The following is a 21,248-nucleotide window of genomic DNA, read 5'->3' on the forward strand; positions in this document are numbered from 1 at the left end:
GAATAAAATGTATAGTTAAGTGTCTGAGATAAGATGATTGATGGGTGCGGGACAAGAAGACAGTATGGAATAAAGACAGCAAGCTAGCATAGAGAGAAGTGACTAAACGGAATGCTACAGAGTAATCCCTCACTTACCGATATTATAGATGAGTCCTGGACGGTTCCCTTGCTGGATTACTTTCAGAGCTCGCACTCCACTGCCTCCGTCCAAGGAAAAGGCCTGGCACCAGCCTGGGATGCCATCTGGATGAATACCTTTCCCAATTCTCATTGTACAACTGTAGTTTAGAAAAATAAAAGACTGTCTCATATACAGGTATACTGTAGAAGATACAGCAAAAGTATATCCCTGCCATATTGTTACTATTGTACTATTGTAATCTACTGTAATATCCCACAGCTATTTACGCACTCTCCTTCCTCTGGTGGACAACCGTAAACAATTTAATGTTGTGCCTATTGTCCATTCTTTGTTCTTGAATGGAGTGATCAATTTCTAACTGCGCCCTAATCACCACTGGGTGGTTGGGATGAAGCTCATCTGTAGCCTGTGGTGTCTATGCAGTGTGATCAGTCATCTCGTGTTCCTTCTAACACCATGCCCGCCCTTTCAAAACCCGTGCACTTCCTCTTCCTTGCGTCGCTTTCTGCTGTGGTGTTCTAACACAGGCTGGTCTGTATCTCAATACAGACCAGACTGTACTAGAAGTACCCAAGCAGACAGCGACACCCTATTAGGAAAGAGGAACTGCAGTAGTTTTGACAGGGGCCAAACTAAACTGAACTGTAACCAATGACATTATCAAGAGACATAAGGTGCAAAGATTTAAAAACATATCTGTGATAAACATAGGCATCGCCTGAGACTAAAGGAGAGGCACTTTCACTTGACGGGACAAAAATAGATCAAAGTGACCCAAATGGGCACTGTAATATATTGTACGATCCACTTACAGGGTGGGCAGCTCCTTGTCGGCATAACAGAACAGGAGAGGACTGAGACTTCTTGCAAGTTCATGCTCTTCAAACTGAGCGGCGGCATCTGTTTTTGCATTGTCCTGACGAAAGATCAGAGGAAGACCTGGAAGGGAACAGCGACTTTAGGTGCCTCACAGTTGTCAACCAAATGAACGAATTATTATTATTGTTGAAGATTAATTTACAGCACACACATTGTAATATGCATGTTCTTTGTAATAGTTATGTTTTATATATATATCCAAAGGTCGACAGGAAAAAAATGTTGACATGAAAAAAGGTCGACATTACATTTTTACAAAATTTTGAACCGACATGTGCCGACAGGAGGTATTTCATACGCTACCATCCACTAAGGCTTGGAGGGACAATAAAATAGTGTTCAGAGTGCAGCGAGGCACCGAGCCTGAAGCATGGCGCGGTACACTTAGGGTGTAGGGTGCATGCCAACCTATGTCGACCTTTGGACCATGTCGACCATTAGTGGTCGACCATTTGACTGCAAGACTAGACATTGTAGATCTAAAATACCGTAACTGACTGGGGGCATGCCCCCACGGTGAAAAGGTCACTCCACGTTTTTACGCTACATTGGTACAGTAGGTACAACCAATAGACCTAGAATATGAAAAGTGTGACCTCTTTCTGACCGCAGAGAAATCCAAACATAGAGGTTTCTCTGCTGTTACGTAGCTGCAGTCCACTAACACAGTCTATTTATCAGAGCATTAGAGAATAACTGATTTATAGTACACCTACTACTAACCTGTTTTGTTAATCAGCCAATAAGGGGCAGAAATATATATTTTCAAGGAGCCCTCGGCCCGGCACATGATGCGAATGGTGAGGTTCAGCTGCCTCTTGTTTGCGTCATAGAGTCGCATCCGCACCATATAGTTCTGAGTTCCGGGTGGGATCAGCAGCTCTTTGCAGTGTTGAAAATTTTCAAGAGCGATTCCTGTTACAACAGAAAGCACGAAAACATGTTTAGGGCTAAAAGCAAGATAATAGTGCATAAAAAGTGGGAATTAGATGGTGAGGCAATAAGAACAGTGTGCTCTGATTTGATCAGTCACATGCCCTCAGCTGTGCTAGGCAGCAGGAAGTAACACACTGAAATCAACAGACAAGTAAAGGAGCTTACACACGGAACCATTCAGCAAACGATCCAATCTGGTTAACAATTTCCTCAAAACTCACGGACAAACAATTTGGTGTCAAAGGAGTGAGCGATTGTACAAGCGATTACACCTGAACGATCGATCTTTAACGATTGTGGGGGGGAGTGGGAGCCAGTCAATCAGCTTTACCAAATCGTTCATTGTGCATACACATGGAGCCCCTCTCAACTATCTTCCTTAGGTCGCGGCTAGCCATGGCTATCCTATTGTTCTCAGCAGCAATACAATACATAGAACAATACAGTAGGGGATTAGCAAAGTAATCCTATTACTCACTTTTTTTTTTTTTTTAATTGAGTGATTTTTATTGAAGTTTTAGATAGTACAAAACAAAAACTAAGGCAGCAAGACAGAGCATGTATAGTAGTACATATATGATATACTAGGTGAAGATGACACACAATAAATATATAACAGTATAATATAGTAGGTATCTCCTACATATATAAACGGAGTTTGTAACGTAAAACAATAGCCCGCATGCAGGATGGACAATGCAATATATAAACTCGAAGGCGCCATTCGAGTAAGCTATTGGCAGGGGTATTGTTCAAATGTTACAGTAGAGCATTTAAAGTATAGGTGCAGCCACTCCACTACATATACACACTCATAGAGGAGAAGAAAAAGGAAAACAAGAAAAAGAGGAAAGGGGGTAGTGAATTTGCAAGCAAATGAAAAGCTCGCCTTGCCACATACTACATCCTAAACATAGAATCAAATCTCCGTTACAACCCACTAAGCCCAAATTAAACCTCCCCATATCCCCCGACCCTGTATGACCTAACCCCAACTCTAGGTATACCTGGATCCCCACCAACTAGCTACGCTACCTAACACTAATCGTTACCCCACTAACTACAATATATTGTAGGGGGGGTAAATCAGTGGCCTTTAGCTAACACAAAGTTAAGCTAATCCTTGCCAAAAACTCTAATTTACCCCAACCACCTATCCACCCACCCAACTAACTAACTAATGCGGATTACAGATCGGAGAACTGACAGGGGCTATGTCAATGGCCCTAAAATGACCAGGATCATCCTGTCTAGCGTATATGGGGACATTATCACAGTGTTACAATAAAGATAACCGCAATATGGATTTGCCAGGTCAAATACACACTTCTGTGTTGAGCAAGAAACTATATTGACAGGAGAAATTGGACAGAGGCGCTGTAATCATTAATCAGGCCAAGTCTGCGTCTACTTTCAAAGCTCTAATCTGGCCAGTTTTCAGATCCCTGGGAAAGCATGGTTGGCCTAAAGGGGCCATCACCAAGGAGATCAGGAAAACAACTGTCATAGGCATATAAAAATACGCAAATACATGTTGTCAAATTCCAGTGTCGTATCGCAGGTACCATCAGCAAGAAAGGAGCCTGAGGGGAAGCGGTAACACAGTCAATGTTCAAAGGAGTATTATAGTACGCATTCTTCAATTTGGGCACTCCCACAGCGGTATACTCGTTCAGTTCAGGATCCGGTGTAGAAATAGACAGGGGCTTCATGGCAGGGGGTGTAGCATTAACATCCTCAGCAGGGGTATCACAACGTTCAGGATTAGCTGGAGAGTATGAGATACCTTCCCGAGTCTTATCCAGCTGAAGGAGGAGTCTGGCAGAGGAGGCATGTATTGCATTCAGGATAGCTTGTACAGAAGATTCCATAATCACGTGTAAAATACCCAGATAAACAAATTAGTGGTAATAGATTAACCACACAATATGATGGTGGTGGCTAGCACACCACCAACTATAATCGTGCACCACAAATGCAGCACACGTATAAAAGAGTATATGGAGTTAAAGTACCGTCACTTAACAGGCAGCTAAAGCCTGCATACAGGATGGGGTCGCTTTCCAGATGTTAGGCTGGAGTCTCGGTGTTGGAGGAGCAGCGACGGCAGAAGTGTCACAGTGCACTTGACGCTACCGGATCACAAAACAGCAGCAGGATGCGGTCCTCACCTCCTTCATACAGAGCTGATGCTCGGGAGAAGGCAGAGCAGGAGCTCAGTCACCAGGGTCTCCGGAGCTCGTCGTCCACGGAAGTCAGGAGCCGCACCAAGATGGCGCCGGCACCCGGCGTCCACGCAGGTATGTCGAGCGCAGGCCGCAGAAACGGATCTCCAGCGCGGCGAGAGGCGCAGTCACTGCAGAAGGCTCTCAGCAGCACGCCCATCTACAGGCGCAGTCGGCGGTCAGGGCCTCCCACGGAACAGCCGTAGGAGAGGAAGTCAAGATGGAGCCCGGCAGCCAAGGATGAAAGGGCCCAAGTAGCTAGTTCAAGTCTCTCAGGTCGCGCAGGAGGGCCACGGAGGGCACAGGGGAGGCAGGGCAGGCTCCGGAGGGTAAGTGTAAGGGAGTGGGATATCCACCGTCCATAATACAGGATATATCGCAGGATAATATTGGAGCCCACGCCAAACACGTCTGCTCCTGCACTCGATCAAACCACGCCCCAATCCTATTACTCACTTAATCCTATTAAAAGGCTAAATAAGGAGGGCTCCATCTGTACACATGAAATGATTTAAACGCATTGCAAAAGATTGGTCTGCATGCATGACAGATTATAGACCTCTCTTAACGAGCGGCGGGTACGCGCATCAGCATTGATACCGGAAAGCCCACAGTGTATGCCAAATCATTCCATGTGTACGCACCTTTAGAGACACATTTTTTTAAAGGCAATGTGGGAGTGCTGTGTGCTTGTCAGTCTGGGAGGGGGAGGAGCCTACAGAATGTAAGGTCTGTTACTTTGGTAAGCTGCAATGAGATGCATGTTTCGATCTTACAGCTTGTGGTTTCCTGATCAATACAACAAGAATGTATACTTGATAAAAGTTGGCATCAATAAAATATCACTCACGTAAATACAATGGGGTATGTTAAATGGTTTTCGCGAGCTGTGACTGCTTGCTGTCACAGCGGGTATGGATCATTGGATAGACAACTGTGGACCTAACCCATGTCGACCTTCAATCATGTCGACCTTAATGCTTGTCGACCTAGTGATCCTATCCTATTACAGCTTGCACAGTCAGTATTCAACTGACCCCCTGCACACACCATTTTCACATCTCTGGGTTATTGCAGCGCTGGGGAAACTGCGTGTGCGGCCACTAAAACAGCGAGACCAGTGGCTAAATATCACGGGATCCTGCATTAGCTGCGAGCCTCGCTGTTTGGGGGAATCCTTGCCATCCTCTGACAGCGAGGGTTCCCACGGAACATTGAATAGGGTGAGAGGCCGGCGCGGGGGTTAAAGGGCAAGGGTCGCTTGTTTTCAGCAATCCCCTCTGTTTAACCCCCTCGCCGGCCGCTGAGATCCCCGGGCAACGACCAAAATACCACTGAAGGTAAAATGAGTAAAAATGGATACCCCTACTATTTTCAAGCGAAAATAAAATAAAATATATATATATCCTTTGGCAACTTTCACTATTTAATACATACATACTAATATAAACTGCCACAGGAGTGTGCGGTCATACAAGAACTCACCAAGCTCAAAGTTCTGACTTGTATCAGCGGTGTGCAGAGCCAGTTCTTTGCCAGACTTCAAGGTTCCTTTAAGCAGTGACCCTTTGACATAAAAGTTGAGCTCACAGGGTAACAGGTTGCAGATGACCACGGTGGGCAAAAGGAAGACGGTGTGACCCGGCTGCCTGTAGATTTGTTTTGCACTGTCTGAAAAAATATGGGATGGCATGTAATCCGGATAGCTTTCTTTCTTCAGAGCCACACAGAACCTAAAGATTGTAAGTACAGAATAATAAAAATATTACACCGATTAACCAAGGACATAGAACATGGACAGGTTGAGTATCCCTTATCCAAATATCCGTTATCCAAAGTATTCCGAAAACCATAATCTGCAACTGGCACTACTGGGGAAATAACATGTAACTGGCACTACTGAGGACATGATATGTAACTGGCACTAAATATGTACAAGGACATGATTGCTTGGTATTCAAATTCAGTGTTTGAGATTGCACACGAACTTTGTTTCTGGTCCCGAGCATTTTGGATAAGGTATACTCAACCTGTACTACAAGAAATGAAAGATTTCAATATAAAACTATTATCACTACTTTGGTTTTGCCTTTTAAATCATTGCCAATTAAACATATGTGCACATTTCTGGACCTGTTCCCATGCATGCATTTTGCAGACTATTCCATAAGACCAAGCACTATCTAAAATAACCGTTACCCATAGGCGTGCGCAGACCATTTTGTTAGGGGGTGCACCATTGGAGGAGCATGTCCATCACCGCCTACTGGGCGTGTCCATCACCGCCTACTGGGCGTGTCTATCAATGCCTATTGGGCATCAATGCAAACTAAATAGAAGGTGACTTATTTATGTCAGGGGGGGAGGTGAGAGCAGGTGCGGTGCTGGGGGTAGTGGGGGGACAGGGGTGTGTGAGGTGACGGGGGTGAGAGCGGTTGTGGTGACAGGGCGAGAGGGGGTCAGTTGATGGCGAGCGAAAGGTGGTGAGGTTATGGCGGGTGAGAGGGGATGAGTTGATGTGGGGTGAGAGGGGGAAGAGGAGAGGCTAGAGAGGAGGCAGGACTCTTACTTTTACTAACATTTTCTCCCAGCATCCCTGCAAGTCTCCATATCCCTCTCCCCTCCGCCCACCGCTGTTCAGCAGAGCGTGTCCCCGGGGACACACTCATTTTGTAAAAGTGGGTCCCTGGTCTGTAACTTAAAGTAAAATAGGCGCTAAATCGCGCATGCGTGATCGTTGGGCTCCGGTGTATGCAGAGGACGGGCATTGTACTTGTCTGTAATGACACACACAGGCGGAACATGCTTCTCTCACCCCCACCCGATATTACTGTGTCCCCTACATGACATCTGCCACACCAGCCTGGCTGAGATGCACATTTATTTTAAAAGATGTGCATCTCAGCCAGGCTGGTGTGGCAGATGTCATGGCTTTGAAATTTGAACACTCCCACTCTTTGCACCCATGCCACACTGACCTTCTTTGTATGCTGCCTGCCCTGCATCACCTGCTCTAGCAGCCGGCCAGCCGCAGGCAGGGGACACAGATTCATCAGTGTTCTGCAGAGAGCGGCTGCTGATGCTGAGATCACGTTCCCCGGACCGCCCCCTCCGTACAGCAGCCATCCCCTACTGTGTGGATCACATCATCTCTCTAAGGCATACTTGCCTACTTTTGAAAACCATTTTCAGGGAGTTTTTAGCTGGTAGTAGAAAGTACTGCAGTGCTGAGAGGGCGTGACATGCTCCACCCTAAGGGTGTGTCTAACACCACCTATGGGCGTACCTATAGTTACTAAGGGGTGTGTCCTGCAGTGGCAGGTTAAAACTTTGGAACACTCTAGGCCTGATTCAGAGGTAGACGGTGCTCTAGCTCCTGGTGCTGGAATCACGGGATTCCTACTTTCTGTGCCACTACATGCTGAAAACCCACCCAGTGCCCTATAACGTCCACCTTTGGCAGGTGCAGTAGTGTCTCAGTGGCAACATGGGGTCAGGGGAGGAAAAGCATGTGTTTAATACCACCAGGAGAGAGGAGGGGGACAGTGAGACAGGGCTGGGGAGAGAACCAGACAGATGATTGGGAGAGAGAGAGGATGGTAAGACAGTGACAGAGTAGGGGAGAGACAGGAGAGAGAGAGATGCCTGACTCCAAGTAGGCAAACTTGTCTTACATACATATATGCATACATTTACCTTATATACATTCCTAACACTAACCCCACTCCCCCACATACACCCCTTAAATATCTTAAAATCATGAGGCACACAATATGAACCTACTTTTTGGGCTGACTGGGAATGGGAGGGTGGAGCCAGGTTTAGCATTTCTATTGCAGGCACATTCCCTCTCCTGTGAGGTCTGTCTGGGCTCTCTTCTTGAGACCTCTGTCTGCTGCACGGCCAGATCGATGAGAGGATGGTGGGGATAGCAGCCAACAGCTGCTTTAAGTTAACTGGCCTGTGGGGGCAGATGTCACCCTGCTCAGCCCACTACTGCTTGCCACAGGCACTGAAGAGCAGGTAGCCTCCGATAATCAATACACAGCAGAGAGTCAGGACGCTGGCAGGCATTGTTAGTGCAGCTGATAGCAGTGCACCCCGGCAGCAGACAGGCCCTGATTAATGCAGAATCGGATCGCGCTGGGGCTGGACGGCATCTAGTGACTTCACATGTGGTCACATGTACCGAGCAGGCCCCGCCCCTCGGCACTTCCGGAACTCGCGCATGCGCAATCGGTATTTTTGCGCCATTACGTTACTGATTACCTTCAAAAACCGGGAGGAATACCAAGGTTTGCGAGGCAGCGGGAGGGCCCGGTAAAACCCGGGAGACTCCCGCTGAATCCGGGAGGGTAGGCAAATCTGCTCTAAGGTAGTAGTGGGCAGTCGGCACAGTTGTGGCTTCCAGCTTCTCGGCTCTCAGGAGAAGCGGGAGCCGGCGGTGGACCTGACCGCGCACAGGAAGCACTAGCAGGCTGCAGGAGCCGAGACCCCCTGTCTCGGCTCTAGATAGCACTTCCTGTGCGCGGTCAGACTGGTGTCAGAGCAAGTGCTTTCAGCACTCCTGGCGCTATAAAAATAAATAAAATGCACTGCTTGACCGGTCATTAGGAGGTGCCTGTGCACCCCCGGCAACCCCTGTGCGCACGCCTATGCCGTTACCTTAAATGTATCAGGTTCTCCTTAACTATTCAACACAGGGAGTAAATGACATCAGTTTATTCGGATTTATTTATCCATTTAGTTTTCTTACCTGCACTTTGCCCAACATTTCTGCCTGGGCTTAACCTTCGCTACTTCTTCCTGTATTTGTTCCTTTTAAACTTATCACTTTTCCCGTTTTATTATCAGCATATTTCTTCGCTCTGCGCAATACCCCTCCTCACCCTTCCCCTCATCTCCCTCCCAGAATCAATCCATCCCCACACCAGCCACCCTACCTATCTTATCCATATCTCCCCATTTCTCTTTCTGCCTTACTCCGATGCCCACTGAAACTCAAAATCCATCTGTACCAAATTGCCCACTATCCATTATTTCCTCACCTCAAACTCTCCTGCCAGACTACTCCACTATAATGTTAGGACCATACTCCAAGTATTAGGACACTGCAACTACACTTTGGCATGTATTCAATGCTTTTTGCGAGTCAGGCTCACTGTTCGCTCCTGCATGTCACCGTGACCTCGCTGAAGCACTCACCACTTTTAATCATCTCCTCCTTTCTGTCTGTCTCCTTATTCAACGCTTCTGCAGCTCACCATCCCTTTTTGCGAACTCTGCCTAATTATGCGAGGGGAAAAGGGTGAGCTGTAGCAGTAGAGATCAGGTTTCTCCTGCTCTCCACGTGAGGTGTGCAGACTTGTGTTTGAGCAGTGTGTTCGGGGGATCTGTGGATTTTGGCTTCTGAACAGGTTTAAGGTTAGTGTTTTGTGCATTGTTTTTATTACAACACATGGCTGTGTGACAATTTTAATTGGGTTTGTGGCTGCAGACTGGTGCTGTGTATTTTGTCCTCATTTATTCTTATTATTGTGTTGTGCTTTGGCCTTTCAGTGCTCTGGGTTTTTATTTTATTTATTTAGTAATTGTTAGCATTTTTAAATGCCTTTTTGGGGGCTTTGGTTTAGTTTTTCTTTTTTAATACACCCCTAAATTGTGGTTTTATGTTAGGTGGGGTCTCCCTGAGCTTCCCTGCCTGCTGCATGCTGTTTTATGTTAGGGGGGTCTAACTAGGAGCATTACTGATTTCTTATTGGATACCATTAAAATAACTTATTAAATTCCAAATAAATTAATATAGAAGTACAGCATTATGGCACTTGCAATAAATACATTAGAGTACATTTTTTTTAATTTATAAGCCATAAAAAACAAAAAAAATAACAACTTTAACAAAGATAGTCCTACAGTTCACCTAAAAAAGATGCCGAGGGAAAAATGGTGAACTGCTGTAAAAAAAGAAACCAGCAGGACTCGCAATTTGTGCATTGAATACACTTTTGGAGAGAGACACTAAAATCCCCATTGAACAGAAATGGTGAGAAGTGAAGGGTGAACTGAGTTAGCTTCGCAAAATATTTTTGGAGAAGCAACAGAGCTGAATAGAGGGAAGCACAAAATAGGAGAGAAAAGTTCACCACTCTCCAAAAAACATGCACTCTCACTGTTTTTTACGGCGACATAGGAGCATTGAATACATGCCTTTGTGTCATCTCTTCTAGGTGTGACCTATTTTAACCATGGTAATCTTGCATAGCGGGCCCAAGATGGCTGCCTCGTACCTAAGAGGTTATTCTGGTTGCTGCATATGCTGGGTGCGAGCAGGCACAGTGAACTGCTAGGTCGCTGTCCCGTTCGCACCCAACAGTGTGGGCAAGGGGCAGTGGCGAAGGGCTGAGCCCATGGGAATGCCCAGCGTTTCATGGGTGTCCCCATGAAACCGCTGGGCATTCCCATGGAAATTAGGCAGTGACGCGGCTGCCGGATGCGGGCACCTGACATCACCAGATGTCAGATTCCCGCCCTCTTCCAGTACAGCAGAGAGTGTCTTAGTTTTACGTGTACCTTCCAAATTATTTGATTGTCGGCGACCATCGAATGATTTGACCCCAGGTTGCAGAGCGAGGGGGGAGGCAGGCATCTGAGCGAGTGGCGGTGTTTAATCCACACACACACACACACACACACACACACACACACACCACTGCTAAGAAGAGGACTCTTCACCATTAGAGCAGTAAAATTCTGGAACTCATTGCCGGTGGGGGTGGTTACAGCAACTACTGTTAATGAATTTAAATCTTTTTGGCCACTAAGGGAATCCTATAGATGTGACTTACTCGATTCAGTAGTTACAAGTCAGATAGGTTGAACTCGATGGACTAACGTCTTTTTGTCAGCCTCTATGTTACTATGTAAACTTGCAGCGTTGTGTGTGGATCAGGATAACTCCCTTATGTATTACCCAAAATGACTGCACCAACCCTGCATTATGCAAATTGTTCTCTCTAAGCTTTTTTTCTCTCTGTCTGTCGTTTTCTACTTGGTGTAATATTAAATACTCTGTACTATGTTATTTGTAGGTCTATACCTCCATGAACAGCTTCCTTACATAAAACTGAGAATTATATTTTACCTCAAAAATTAAAATTCCACTAACAGGCCAGAGGTACTGCGAAGTAAAACAACCACTCAGTTACAGAAGCTCTCCAACCGGCAGCCATGTTTTCACTAGTAACGTATGTTTCCTACAAGTCCTCACCTGAAATATCTGCTGTTCTCGGCATCCATGGAGTGGCACTCGCGTTTACTGCTGGAAACCTCTCCTGTCTTGGTGACGTTCGTCCAGTGGATGGGCGTTTTACAGAAGAACACACCCATCCCTCGGGGTCGAGCCTGCAGTCTCCAGGACGTGAGGTGCAAAGGAACCGCAAATGACTCTCCAGGCATAACGGCAGGGAGGATCACTGGCTCTGCCGATACATCACAACAACTCAGAACATGTACAGGTAATGGGGCATTCTGAAGGCTGGCAGATAAAGACCACTTATATGCTTGTGGCAATATAGGCACAATGCCAATCAAACTAAACCAAAGACAGACCAGGAGGCAGCCAGGAGCTCCCCCACCCCCAAAACACGGACATCCTATCAGCCCTGGGACCAGAGGCCACAGTATGAATAGCACGTAGTATAGAAACTATGAAATATCATAAGAGTCAGAAGGGTAGATGTATGAAGCAGTGATAAGGAGGAGAAGTGATAAAGTTACTGGTACTTTATCACCAGCCAATCAGCTCTTGACTGTTAAGTTACAGGCTGGGTTTTAAAAGGGACAGTCAGGAGCTGATTGGCCGGTGATAAAGTACCAGGCACTTTATCACTTCTCCTCTCTTATCACCGCTTCATACATCTACCCCATGATGAGAGACAGAACTCAGGCTCTAACAGAAAGTAAGACCAATCAGCCACATACAGTACATGTAATATAAGAGTAGGTCATAGACATGGCCAACTTACTGTCCGGGGCTGAAGGGCTGTCCAGGCGAAGCTCCATAGGGATTTCTAGCTTGTTTTTTACAATCAGAGAGGAACGGACAGTTATAACTTTGCGAGCACTGCCTTCCATGGTTACAGCGAACACTACTCGCACTGGAGGAAGGGCTGAAAACTGGTGATATGAACACAAAGTAGTTATATATCTCAAATCCCAGCAACACCTATAATATATACTAGTTATACGGATTCCGGACATCAACTCTCTTAATATTAACAGCTTTAAAGTGGCTTCACATTTAGTAGTGTAATTGGTGATATGGACACTATACCTCTCACCAGAGAAGAGGGTGATAAAATGATTATAAAGAAGACCATGTCGTGGGTCTTTGTTAATCTATGTGATCTACCCCGTGGCTTCTCAAACTTGGCCCTCACACCCCCAAACAGTTTGTGTTTTTCAGATCTCCTCATAGAATCACAAGTGAAACAAATATCTCCACCTGCGGAGGTTTTGAAATGTGTCAGTAACGCTGGTCACACATCCGGCCAACTTCCATCCAACTTGTTAGTTGGATGGAATAAAAATCTGGTACTGGGTGAGCAAATGTCACACACAATGTTTCCAGAAAAGTGGACAAAAACATTCAATGAAATTATTGAAATCTAACATATACAACTACATTACTTTGTCTGACCGACAAGTTTTGTCCGTTTCCAGATGTTTGGAGCAAATTACTGAATTCCAAATCACATTTGCTCCCATCCAGTACCAGATTTTTATTCCATCCAACCAACTAGTTGGATGGTTGGATGAAAGTTGGTCTGATGCGTGGCCAGCATAAGTAATGAAAACACCTCTGCACCAGCTGGGTGACCTGGAAAACATTAGTAGTAGTAGTAGGTTTATTTATAAGGCGCCGCAAAGTGTCCGCAGCGCCGTACATAGCAAAAAAAAACAAATGACAAGGTAACGTACAGGGTGTGTTGAAAAATACAGTATAAATAGGGGTATAGCTGGTAGAAATAAAATCAGCATCAGTTCAGAAGTAGGTGTCAAAATTGTCGAGGAGACTGAAGATGAAGTAGAGGAAGGGAAGAACAGGACAGGAGCACAGGTGAGGTAAAGAGGTAGGGTGAGTACGTGAGGCAGGAGGACCCTACTCATAAGAGTTAACATACTAAAAATAGGTGGGTGGACAAACGAAAAACAACAGGATAAGTAGGAACGGATGGGAACGGAGGCAGGATAGGAGGATCAAAAGAGGTTAGGAGGAGGGATAGGCTAGTCGAAAAAAGTGGGTTTTGAGGGAGCGCTTGAAGGAGGTAAGGGAATCAGAAAGCCTGATGGGTGGCGGGTTTTAGGTACTGAGGACTTTGTTGATGAACTACTGATCTACTGGTTTATAAATTTAATGTTAACACCTGGAGCCTGATTCACAGCTGATCGCTAAATATTCGGAGCCCAAAAGATCAGCAAGCCGCCACCTTGCCAAAGGGAAAACCCGCCCTTGTGCATGGCTGCAAATGCGATCGTGCAAAGAGGGGGAAATTAATTCAAAATAACCCACCATCGAATGAATCCCCCCCCCCCCCCCCCCCACCTCCTCCTCGCGTGTAGCAGCAGAGCAAGTCTAGACTGAGTTGGCGACTGTGAAGGTCGCGGGAAGATAGAGTCTGTTTCAGACGTCAGCGTCCCTCCCTACCAATGGCCGGGAAAGGTCTGTGTTTTCTGGGGTACTCCCAGAAAACGCTGGCGTTCCGCCGCCAAATGACCGGTCGAACAACTTGCAAATGGCCAGCAATGGCTACGAACCGTGCGCATGAGCGGGTGGGTCTGAATTGGGGCCCTGGTTTCTTTCCTCAACCAGTGACCACACACTCACTCCACCTCCTTTCAATGCAGCAACACATAACATGACAAGTCTCAGTACAGCAGGTAAGGGATATGAATGACGGAAGGGTCATTATCCCACGATGGATGTATCAGAATTGAGTGTATAAATCAGACCTCCTCTAATCTACATGATCCCTTCTAGAAATATCAGGAAATTAGGAAGCGGTCCACATACTTACATAGACATGTGGATGTATTATGTTAGTTCTACTAATGGGACTTCCGACCTGAAAAATAAAAGTCATTTGTCATATCAGATGGGCGTCATTTACAATCAGCATATTTGCCAGGCAAATAGCAGAATACTGAGAAATCCTACAACGGACAACAAAGCAGAAGTATATGATGTATGACATAGATAAATGAAATAAGAGCTTCAGAAATGGGATTTGCTAGAATTACACATTACAGCACACTGTAACAACATCATTAGGCCCAGAGGAGCACAAGAATCTGGTGCTTACAGAGGACGAAGAGGTGTTCTTGTCCGGAGCCGCATAACGAAAAAATATCCCAACCTTGTCCACAGACACGGGACTAATCTGCTCCCAGCCGCTGACGCGCACCTGCAGCTGGTGTATCCGCAGGTCATGAGTGTGTCTGCAAAGGTGAGACAGGACTGTCAGGCACAGGAATCAATAGAACATTACCATCTGAAGGTCTTTATTCCCAGAGATCGCTGCCTGTCCCTGAGCAAATAGACCCCATACAGGAACAACTGACAAAAGAGAACATGTGATGGTCACCATACAAATTGTATATAAAAAGGACAGTGACATTCTTACATAGTAAGACCATCAACAACATTGCTGTATTTCTGCAATGGCCATTTTTCTATATAAAATCGCAGGCATCATGGCCGCCTATAAATGTTACACAAAGACTAAAAAATTGCTTAGAGTAGTTCTGAATCCATTCTGTATACTGCACAGACTGTATGTCTTGTATTTCACACCAGGAAAAGGGGATTTTTGTAAGAACTTACCGTTCGAACCCCTTTCTCTGAGTCCAGTCCGGTGACACAGCTTCACATTGGGATGTAGAGGGGTCCGCCAGGAGCCAGGCACCTATGCTTCAATTCTTTGGAAGCAGGCTCCTCCCTTCTGCATCCCACAATGCTTCAGTTCAACTTCAAGAGCACACTAGGATACATAACTCAGAACAATGCCTGAACATCTTTTTTATATATATATATATATGCATATATCGTTTAAGGCAACATAACATTAACCATAACATGGCAACACATGAACGGTACACTTAACTGAGCGTAAGGGAGTGATCGCTGTGTCACCGGACTGGACTCAGAGAAAGGGGTTCGAACGGTAAGTTCTTGCAAAAATCCCCTTTTCTCTTTCGTCCAGTCCGGTGACACAGCTTCACATTGGGACGTTCACAAGCCGGTCCTTTGGGAGGGTACGCTCAGACCAGCAGTTCTCATCACTGCCCGTCCAAATGAAGCGTCCTCTGACGCGAACTCATGGAACCTGTAAAATTTGGTAAAGGTATGAACAGAGGACCAGGTGGCAGCCCTACACAACTGCTCCGCCGCAGCCCCATGGCGCACCGCCCAGGAAGAAGCAACGACCTGGTAGTGTGTGCATTAATTCGAGATGGAACAGGTCTACCCGCTTTACAGTAGGCAAAGGCAATAGTAGATCTCAACCAACGTGCGATGGTCTGCTTTGAAGCAGGCCACCCAATCTTATGCACATCATATAGCACCAAGAGTAAATCCGATTTGCGAATGTCCTTTACCCTCTCAATGTATATCCGCAAGGCGAGAACAACATCCAATCTCTTCATTTTGTCCCTATTTTTAACCCCTTCTGGGGGAACAAAAACTGGAAGTACAATATCCTGATTTAAATGAAAAGACGTCACTACCTTAGGTAGAAATTTTGGGACTGTGCGCAACACAGCCCTGTCATCATGAAAAATTAAAAACGGTGACTTACATGACAAAGCACCCAACTCTGACACACGTCTGGCCGATGCAATAGCCAATAAAAAAGTAAGTTTCCACGTCACATACTTCAATTCCGCAGATCTAAGCGGTTCAAAAGGAGGATTCTGTAGCATGGATAGAACCAAAGACAGATCCCAAGGTGCCACCGGCTGCTTATAAGGTGGTTTGAGTCTAGCAACTCCTTGCAAGAACGTCTGAACCTCCGGCAACAAAGCTACCCTTTTTTTAAAAAATATGGATAATGCCGACAGCTGTACCTTTAATGATTGCAGGCTAAGGCCTGATGAAAAACCATCCTGCAAAAAATTCAAAAGTCTAGATAATTTGAATCTGGACGTGTGCAGCTTCTGTCTCTCACACCATCTAATGTAAATCTTCCAGACCCTATGGTAGTTAGCCGCAGACACTGGCTTGCGGGCCCTCAACATGGTCTGTATAACTTCATCAGAAAACCCCTTTTTCTTCAATAAGGAGGTTTCATAAGCCACGCCGTCAAACTTAGACGAGCTGGGTCCTCGTGAAGGAACGGACCTTGCAACAACAGGTCCTGCCGTAGAGGCAGTTTCCAGGACTCCTTCGACAACCTCAGTACAGTGGAGTACCAAGACCTCCTGGGCCAGTCTGGAGCAATCAGAATTGCTCGTACCTGTTGGTCCTTTATCTTCCTCAAGACTCTCGGCAGCATGGGAAATGGTGGAAAGATGTACACCATCTGGAAATCCCAAGTAACTGTCATGGCGTCCACCGCCCAAGCAGTAGGATCCCTTACTCGGGAGCAAAACGTCTGAACCTGACGGTTCGATCTCGTTGCCATAAGGTCTATGTCTGGGAGACCCCAACGACTCACAATCTCCTGAAAGATTTCTTGATGAAGGGACCATTCTCCCTCCTGAAGGGATTCCCTGCTAAGGAAGTCCGCTTCCACATTCCTGACAAGTTCTGTGTAGGTGTCAACTGGGATTTTGGTAGATTTAAAATCCAGCCCTGACTTTTCAAAACTGTGTCGCCACTTCCCGGTGAACCTGTAACAATTCTGCCGACTCTGCTTTGAAAAGCAGATCGTCCCGATAAGGAATAACAATTATCCCCTTTAACCTGAGAGCTGCAGCCATGATGGACATCACCTTGGTAAATACTCTCGGAGCCGTTGCAAGTCCAAACGGAAGTGCTTGGAACTGCCAATGTCTTCCCCCGATTGCAAAGCGGAGTAAAGACTGGAAATCTGTGTGGATCGGGACATGGAGATATGCATCTCGAATATCCACTGACGCTTGATCCACCCACAGATGAGCATTTAAAGATTTCAAATTTAGAATGGGCCTGAAAGACCCGTCTGGTTTTGGAACTAAGAAAAGTATCGAATAGAAGCCTTTTCTCCTTTCCTCTCGAGGGACAGGTATAACTACCCCTTTCTCCTCTAGAGATAAAGCAGCACCCAGAAGTGAAGCTCTGAGAGATGCGGTTTTCGGTAAGGGAGTGGGGAGGAATCTGTGAGGGGATTGACCCCTGAGTTTTATTCGATATCCCTCTGAAACAATCGAGAGTACCCACGGATCCTCCGTGGTCACCCTCCAACTGTCCTGAAAGTGTAGGAGGCGACCCCCTACTCTGATTTCAGAACAGGGAGTCTCCGCCCCGTCATGCAGAGGGCTTATCTTCCCCCTTGGCGGTATGCTTCTTAGCAAAGGTGCCAATCTTGGACTTAGACGCTTTACCCCTGCTGTCTTGGAAACGTCCACGACCTGACTGACCTCTGCCAGTAGCTCCCCCTCTAAAGGAGGGACGAAAGGACTGCTTAAACACTCCAAACTTTGATCCAGTCGCCTTTGAGGTAGTGGGGAGAAAAGTGCTCTTACCCCCGGTAGCCTGTTTGATAATCTCATCCAGCTCTGAGCCAAACAAAAACTCTCCTTTCAAAGGAATAATTTCCAGAGACTTTTTAGACTCACTGTCAGCCTCCCAGGCTTTCAACCAGAGAGCTCTCCTAGCCGTAACAGACGTGACCGAAACTTTGGACGCCATCTTGGCACCCTCTTGGCTAGCCTCACATATGTACTCAGCAGCACATCGTAGCTTTCCTGAAAGAGAAAAAACCTCTGCATCATGTTGGAGAAGACTCCCCAAAGTCTCTGCCCACTTGATCATGGCCTTCGCCACCCAAGCCGAAGCAATGATAGGTCGCATGGTGAAACCAACACCTTCACAAACTGCCTTGAGACAGCCTTCAACCTTTTTGTCCACTGGATCTTTAAAGGCCGCCCCACCCTGCACTGGCAGAGCCGTGGCCTTAGATAACCTTGCCACCGAGGAATCCACTAATGGAACTTTCTCCCAATCTTAACATGGTCCTCAGGCATAGGATACATGTTAGCATACCTCTTTGCCATTACCAGCCTTTACTCCGGAGACTTGCCAGCCTCGTCTAATAAGGCAATCATGCCTTTATCAGAGGGAAAAGATACAGGATCTTTACGGCTCCTTTTAAACACACACTGTGCAGCAGCCTTTTCCTCCGCAGGCAAATCCAGAGTCTGTTTAACAGCCAAAATGAGGTCTTCAATACCAGAGGTAGAAGAATCTATATCCTCCCCCTGTGACCAACATAAATCATCTTCATCAACTCCATCATCTGTCTGCAATTAACGGAGGTGCCATAGAAGAACTCTGTCTAAACATGACATCATCAGATACTTTTGTGAACTGCTCTAAAAGAGAAGACATTTTATGCACACCCTGTGCCGTGTTCTGCATAGCTTGCAGCCATATAGGGTCTCCCTGTGAAAGGGTAAAGATCCCTGAGATGAAGGTATAGGACCCGGTGATCCCACCAAAGATCCCCTCTGCTTATTTACAGCCTCTGTCAAAGCCTTGACAGACTGTCCCAAAGCTACAGCCCACTCAGGCTCAGCTCCACCTGGGCTATGAGTCCGTGACTCAGAGGGTACAGCTTCACAGGAAGGGCACAATTCCCCCTGGTCCAACTGTTCACAAGATAAATTTACATTACATTTTTTGCAATGATAAAACATCTCCAGCGCTCCCCCCCAGCAACAGAACTGTACTCGTCCGCCATGTTAATATCAGAATATAACAATACTGTTTAACGTTCAGGCAAAGTCACAGAGTAATGCACACAGTGTACTTATCTGTATCTGTTGCCAGTATTCAGCGGGGGAAGCGTTTTCCAGAGAGACTTCTCAGCAGGTCTGTCTATTTCAGCTCCGCAGCACGCACGGGAAATGGCGCCAGGATCAAAGGGAGAAGCCAAGTCTCCCTTCAGTGAGGGTAACCGCCGTCTTTTGGCGCCAAACTCACACACAGGCGCTCCCACTGTGTCTCTCTACCTCCAGTAACTCCCCCTCTAGGGACCACTTGGAGTTGCCCAGAAACGCTGGGCGTCCTGTAAGAAGCTTCAACTCCCCTGGGGGATTTCAGCTTCTAAACTCTTAAAGATGGCGGCCGCCATCGCTGGGGGACCTGTCCCCAAGATCCCCTTCTATGCAAGGCGCTGGATGGGGTCCCCCGGAGCCCAGGACAGGTCTCCGCTTGAGCGGAGCTCAGCGCTGTGCAGAGCGCACATTCCTCAGTGAATGTCCCTCTCTGCACACAGAACACTGACAGGACGCGCTTTTGTCAGCGTCCTGTTGCGCTCTCAGCGTGTACTGACTTCAACAGAAGTCACACGCTGGCAAAACCTGCATCTAAGCTAACTGTTAATAAAAAAATAAAAGCCTTTCTGACTAAAAAGCCACTCAGCATTGCACCCACTCCTGTGGGCACCTAAACGAAACTGAAGCATGATGGGATGCAGAAGGGAGGAGCCTGCTTCCAAAGAATTGAAGCATAGGTGCCTGGCTCCTGGCGGACCCCTCTACATCCCAATGTGAAGCTGTGTCACCGGACTGGACGAAAGAGAAAACCTATTGTAATGGTCATGGGCTGATCTTACTATGTCACAGTATGAAACAGGGATAGGAAAGGCGGTAACCCTAGATCACTGTAAGATGTACAAGCAGGAGACAGTCGTACAGGAGACAGTTGTACAGGAGACAGTCGGACAGGAGACAGTCCTTGGCTTATCCTGATGTCTTACATTCAAAACCAAAGTGTATTGCATTATCTTATAAACAGTATTGTGCTTTTATACCAGCTATCCTCTCCCAGCAAATACACTGGTTGTTGTGACAATCAAACCACCATGAACTGGTTGCTTTTTATCAGATTAATTGACTAATAGGGAAAATCAGGTAGATCAACATTTATGGTCTATAAATAACTCAAGAAAACATGGGCTGAATCCTACAAGTCACTGGACCGGGCACCACCATGTACCAGTGATGGTCTTAGGTTATTATACGTAAACTAGGTTGTGTGAAGCAATGAACACAAACAAGATCAGCTATTACGGTTAACCTGTATCAACGAGAGTAATAGGGCGTATGCACGGTTACATTTTATCTTTTTTTATTCGATTTTGCTTATATAAGGATGGATATATATATAATGAAAATCGAACACATTACATTTCGATTCAAAATCGAATGTATACAAGGCGCCGTGCGATTCGATCCCAATTCTATTGGGATCGAATCGGGATTGAATGGAAAGTACATCATACCATCTGTACACCCCTTAAATTAAACAGAAAACCTTGTCCATTTGGTTGTTCGAAGAAGGTCACTGCTTCCAGTGAGCACCATTATTCATCTATTACATATTACCATATACAGTCATTTTCCCAGCAAGCATTGGAAGCAGCCATTGGGTAAAGAAAAAAGGGGTATCTTTATTTCTGATTACCGGTGTCTGAGTTTTTCTCTGGTTTCAAATTCAAATGGAATTTCTTCTCCTGGCAGCACTTCCCGCCACTGACTCACATTGTGCGCATCATCCAGGAAGTTTCGGTCACCGTCTGAGACCACCTCTGGGCTGCCACTATGGGACAATGCGGCACTGCAACACAATCCAGGCATGTTACTTGCACACCATAGTAAGAACAGACACTGAAACAGCAGATAGGTTTAAAAAGTCTAAAGTCACATTCAAAAAATATGCTGGAATTACAAAGGGACAGGTATGGCAGGGAATTGGTATAACAGTAAGATATTTTAAGCGAAGCATACATTCCATCTATTTAACAGAAATAAGCACAGCTTATTAAATCATGGTCAAGTTAGTTCCAATCAGTCTTTTGATAA

At 46.1% G+C, this 21,248-nt stretch overlaps 1 protein-coding gene across 2 annotated transcripts in view; it reads right to left on the bottom strand.

The window, feature by feature from the left end:
• Positions 1-21,248, bottom strand: part of VPS13D (vacuolar protein sorting 13 homolog D) — a 252,545-nt gene that overhangs the window by 147,503 nt on the left and 83,794 nt on the right. For both annotated transcript variants that reach the window (XM_083163091.1, XM_083163090.1), the window contains 9 exons: positions 20,851-21,003; positions 14,546-14,681; positions 14,261-14,308; positions 12,209-12,359; positions 11,452-11,662; positions 5,670-5,917; positions 1,747-1,938; positions 957-1,083; positions 138-280 (listed from right to left, as the gene is read on the bottom strand). In XM_083163091.1, the coding sequence (XP_083019217.1) occupies positions 138-280; positions 957-1,083; positions 1,747-1,938; positions 5,670-5,917; positions 11,452-11,662; positions 12,209-12,359; positions 14,261-14,308; positions 14,546-14,681; positions 20,851-21,003 (1,409 nt within the window). The remainder of the gene's footprint in view (positions 1-137; positions 281-956; positions 1,084-1,746; positions 1,939-5,669; positions 5,918-11,451; positions 11,663-12,208; positions 12,360-14,260; positions 14,309-14,545; positions 14,682-20,850; positions 21,004-21,248) is intronic.

This window comes from Crinia signifera, chromosome 19 (assembly GCF_055691185.1).
Source record: "Crinia signifera chromosome 19, ASM5569118v1, whole genome shotgun sequence".
In the NCBI taxonomy this organism is placed as follows: Eukaryota; Metazoa; Chordata; class Amphibia; order Anura; family Myobatrachidae; genus Crinia; species Crinia signifera.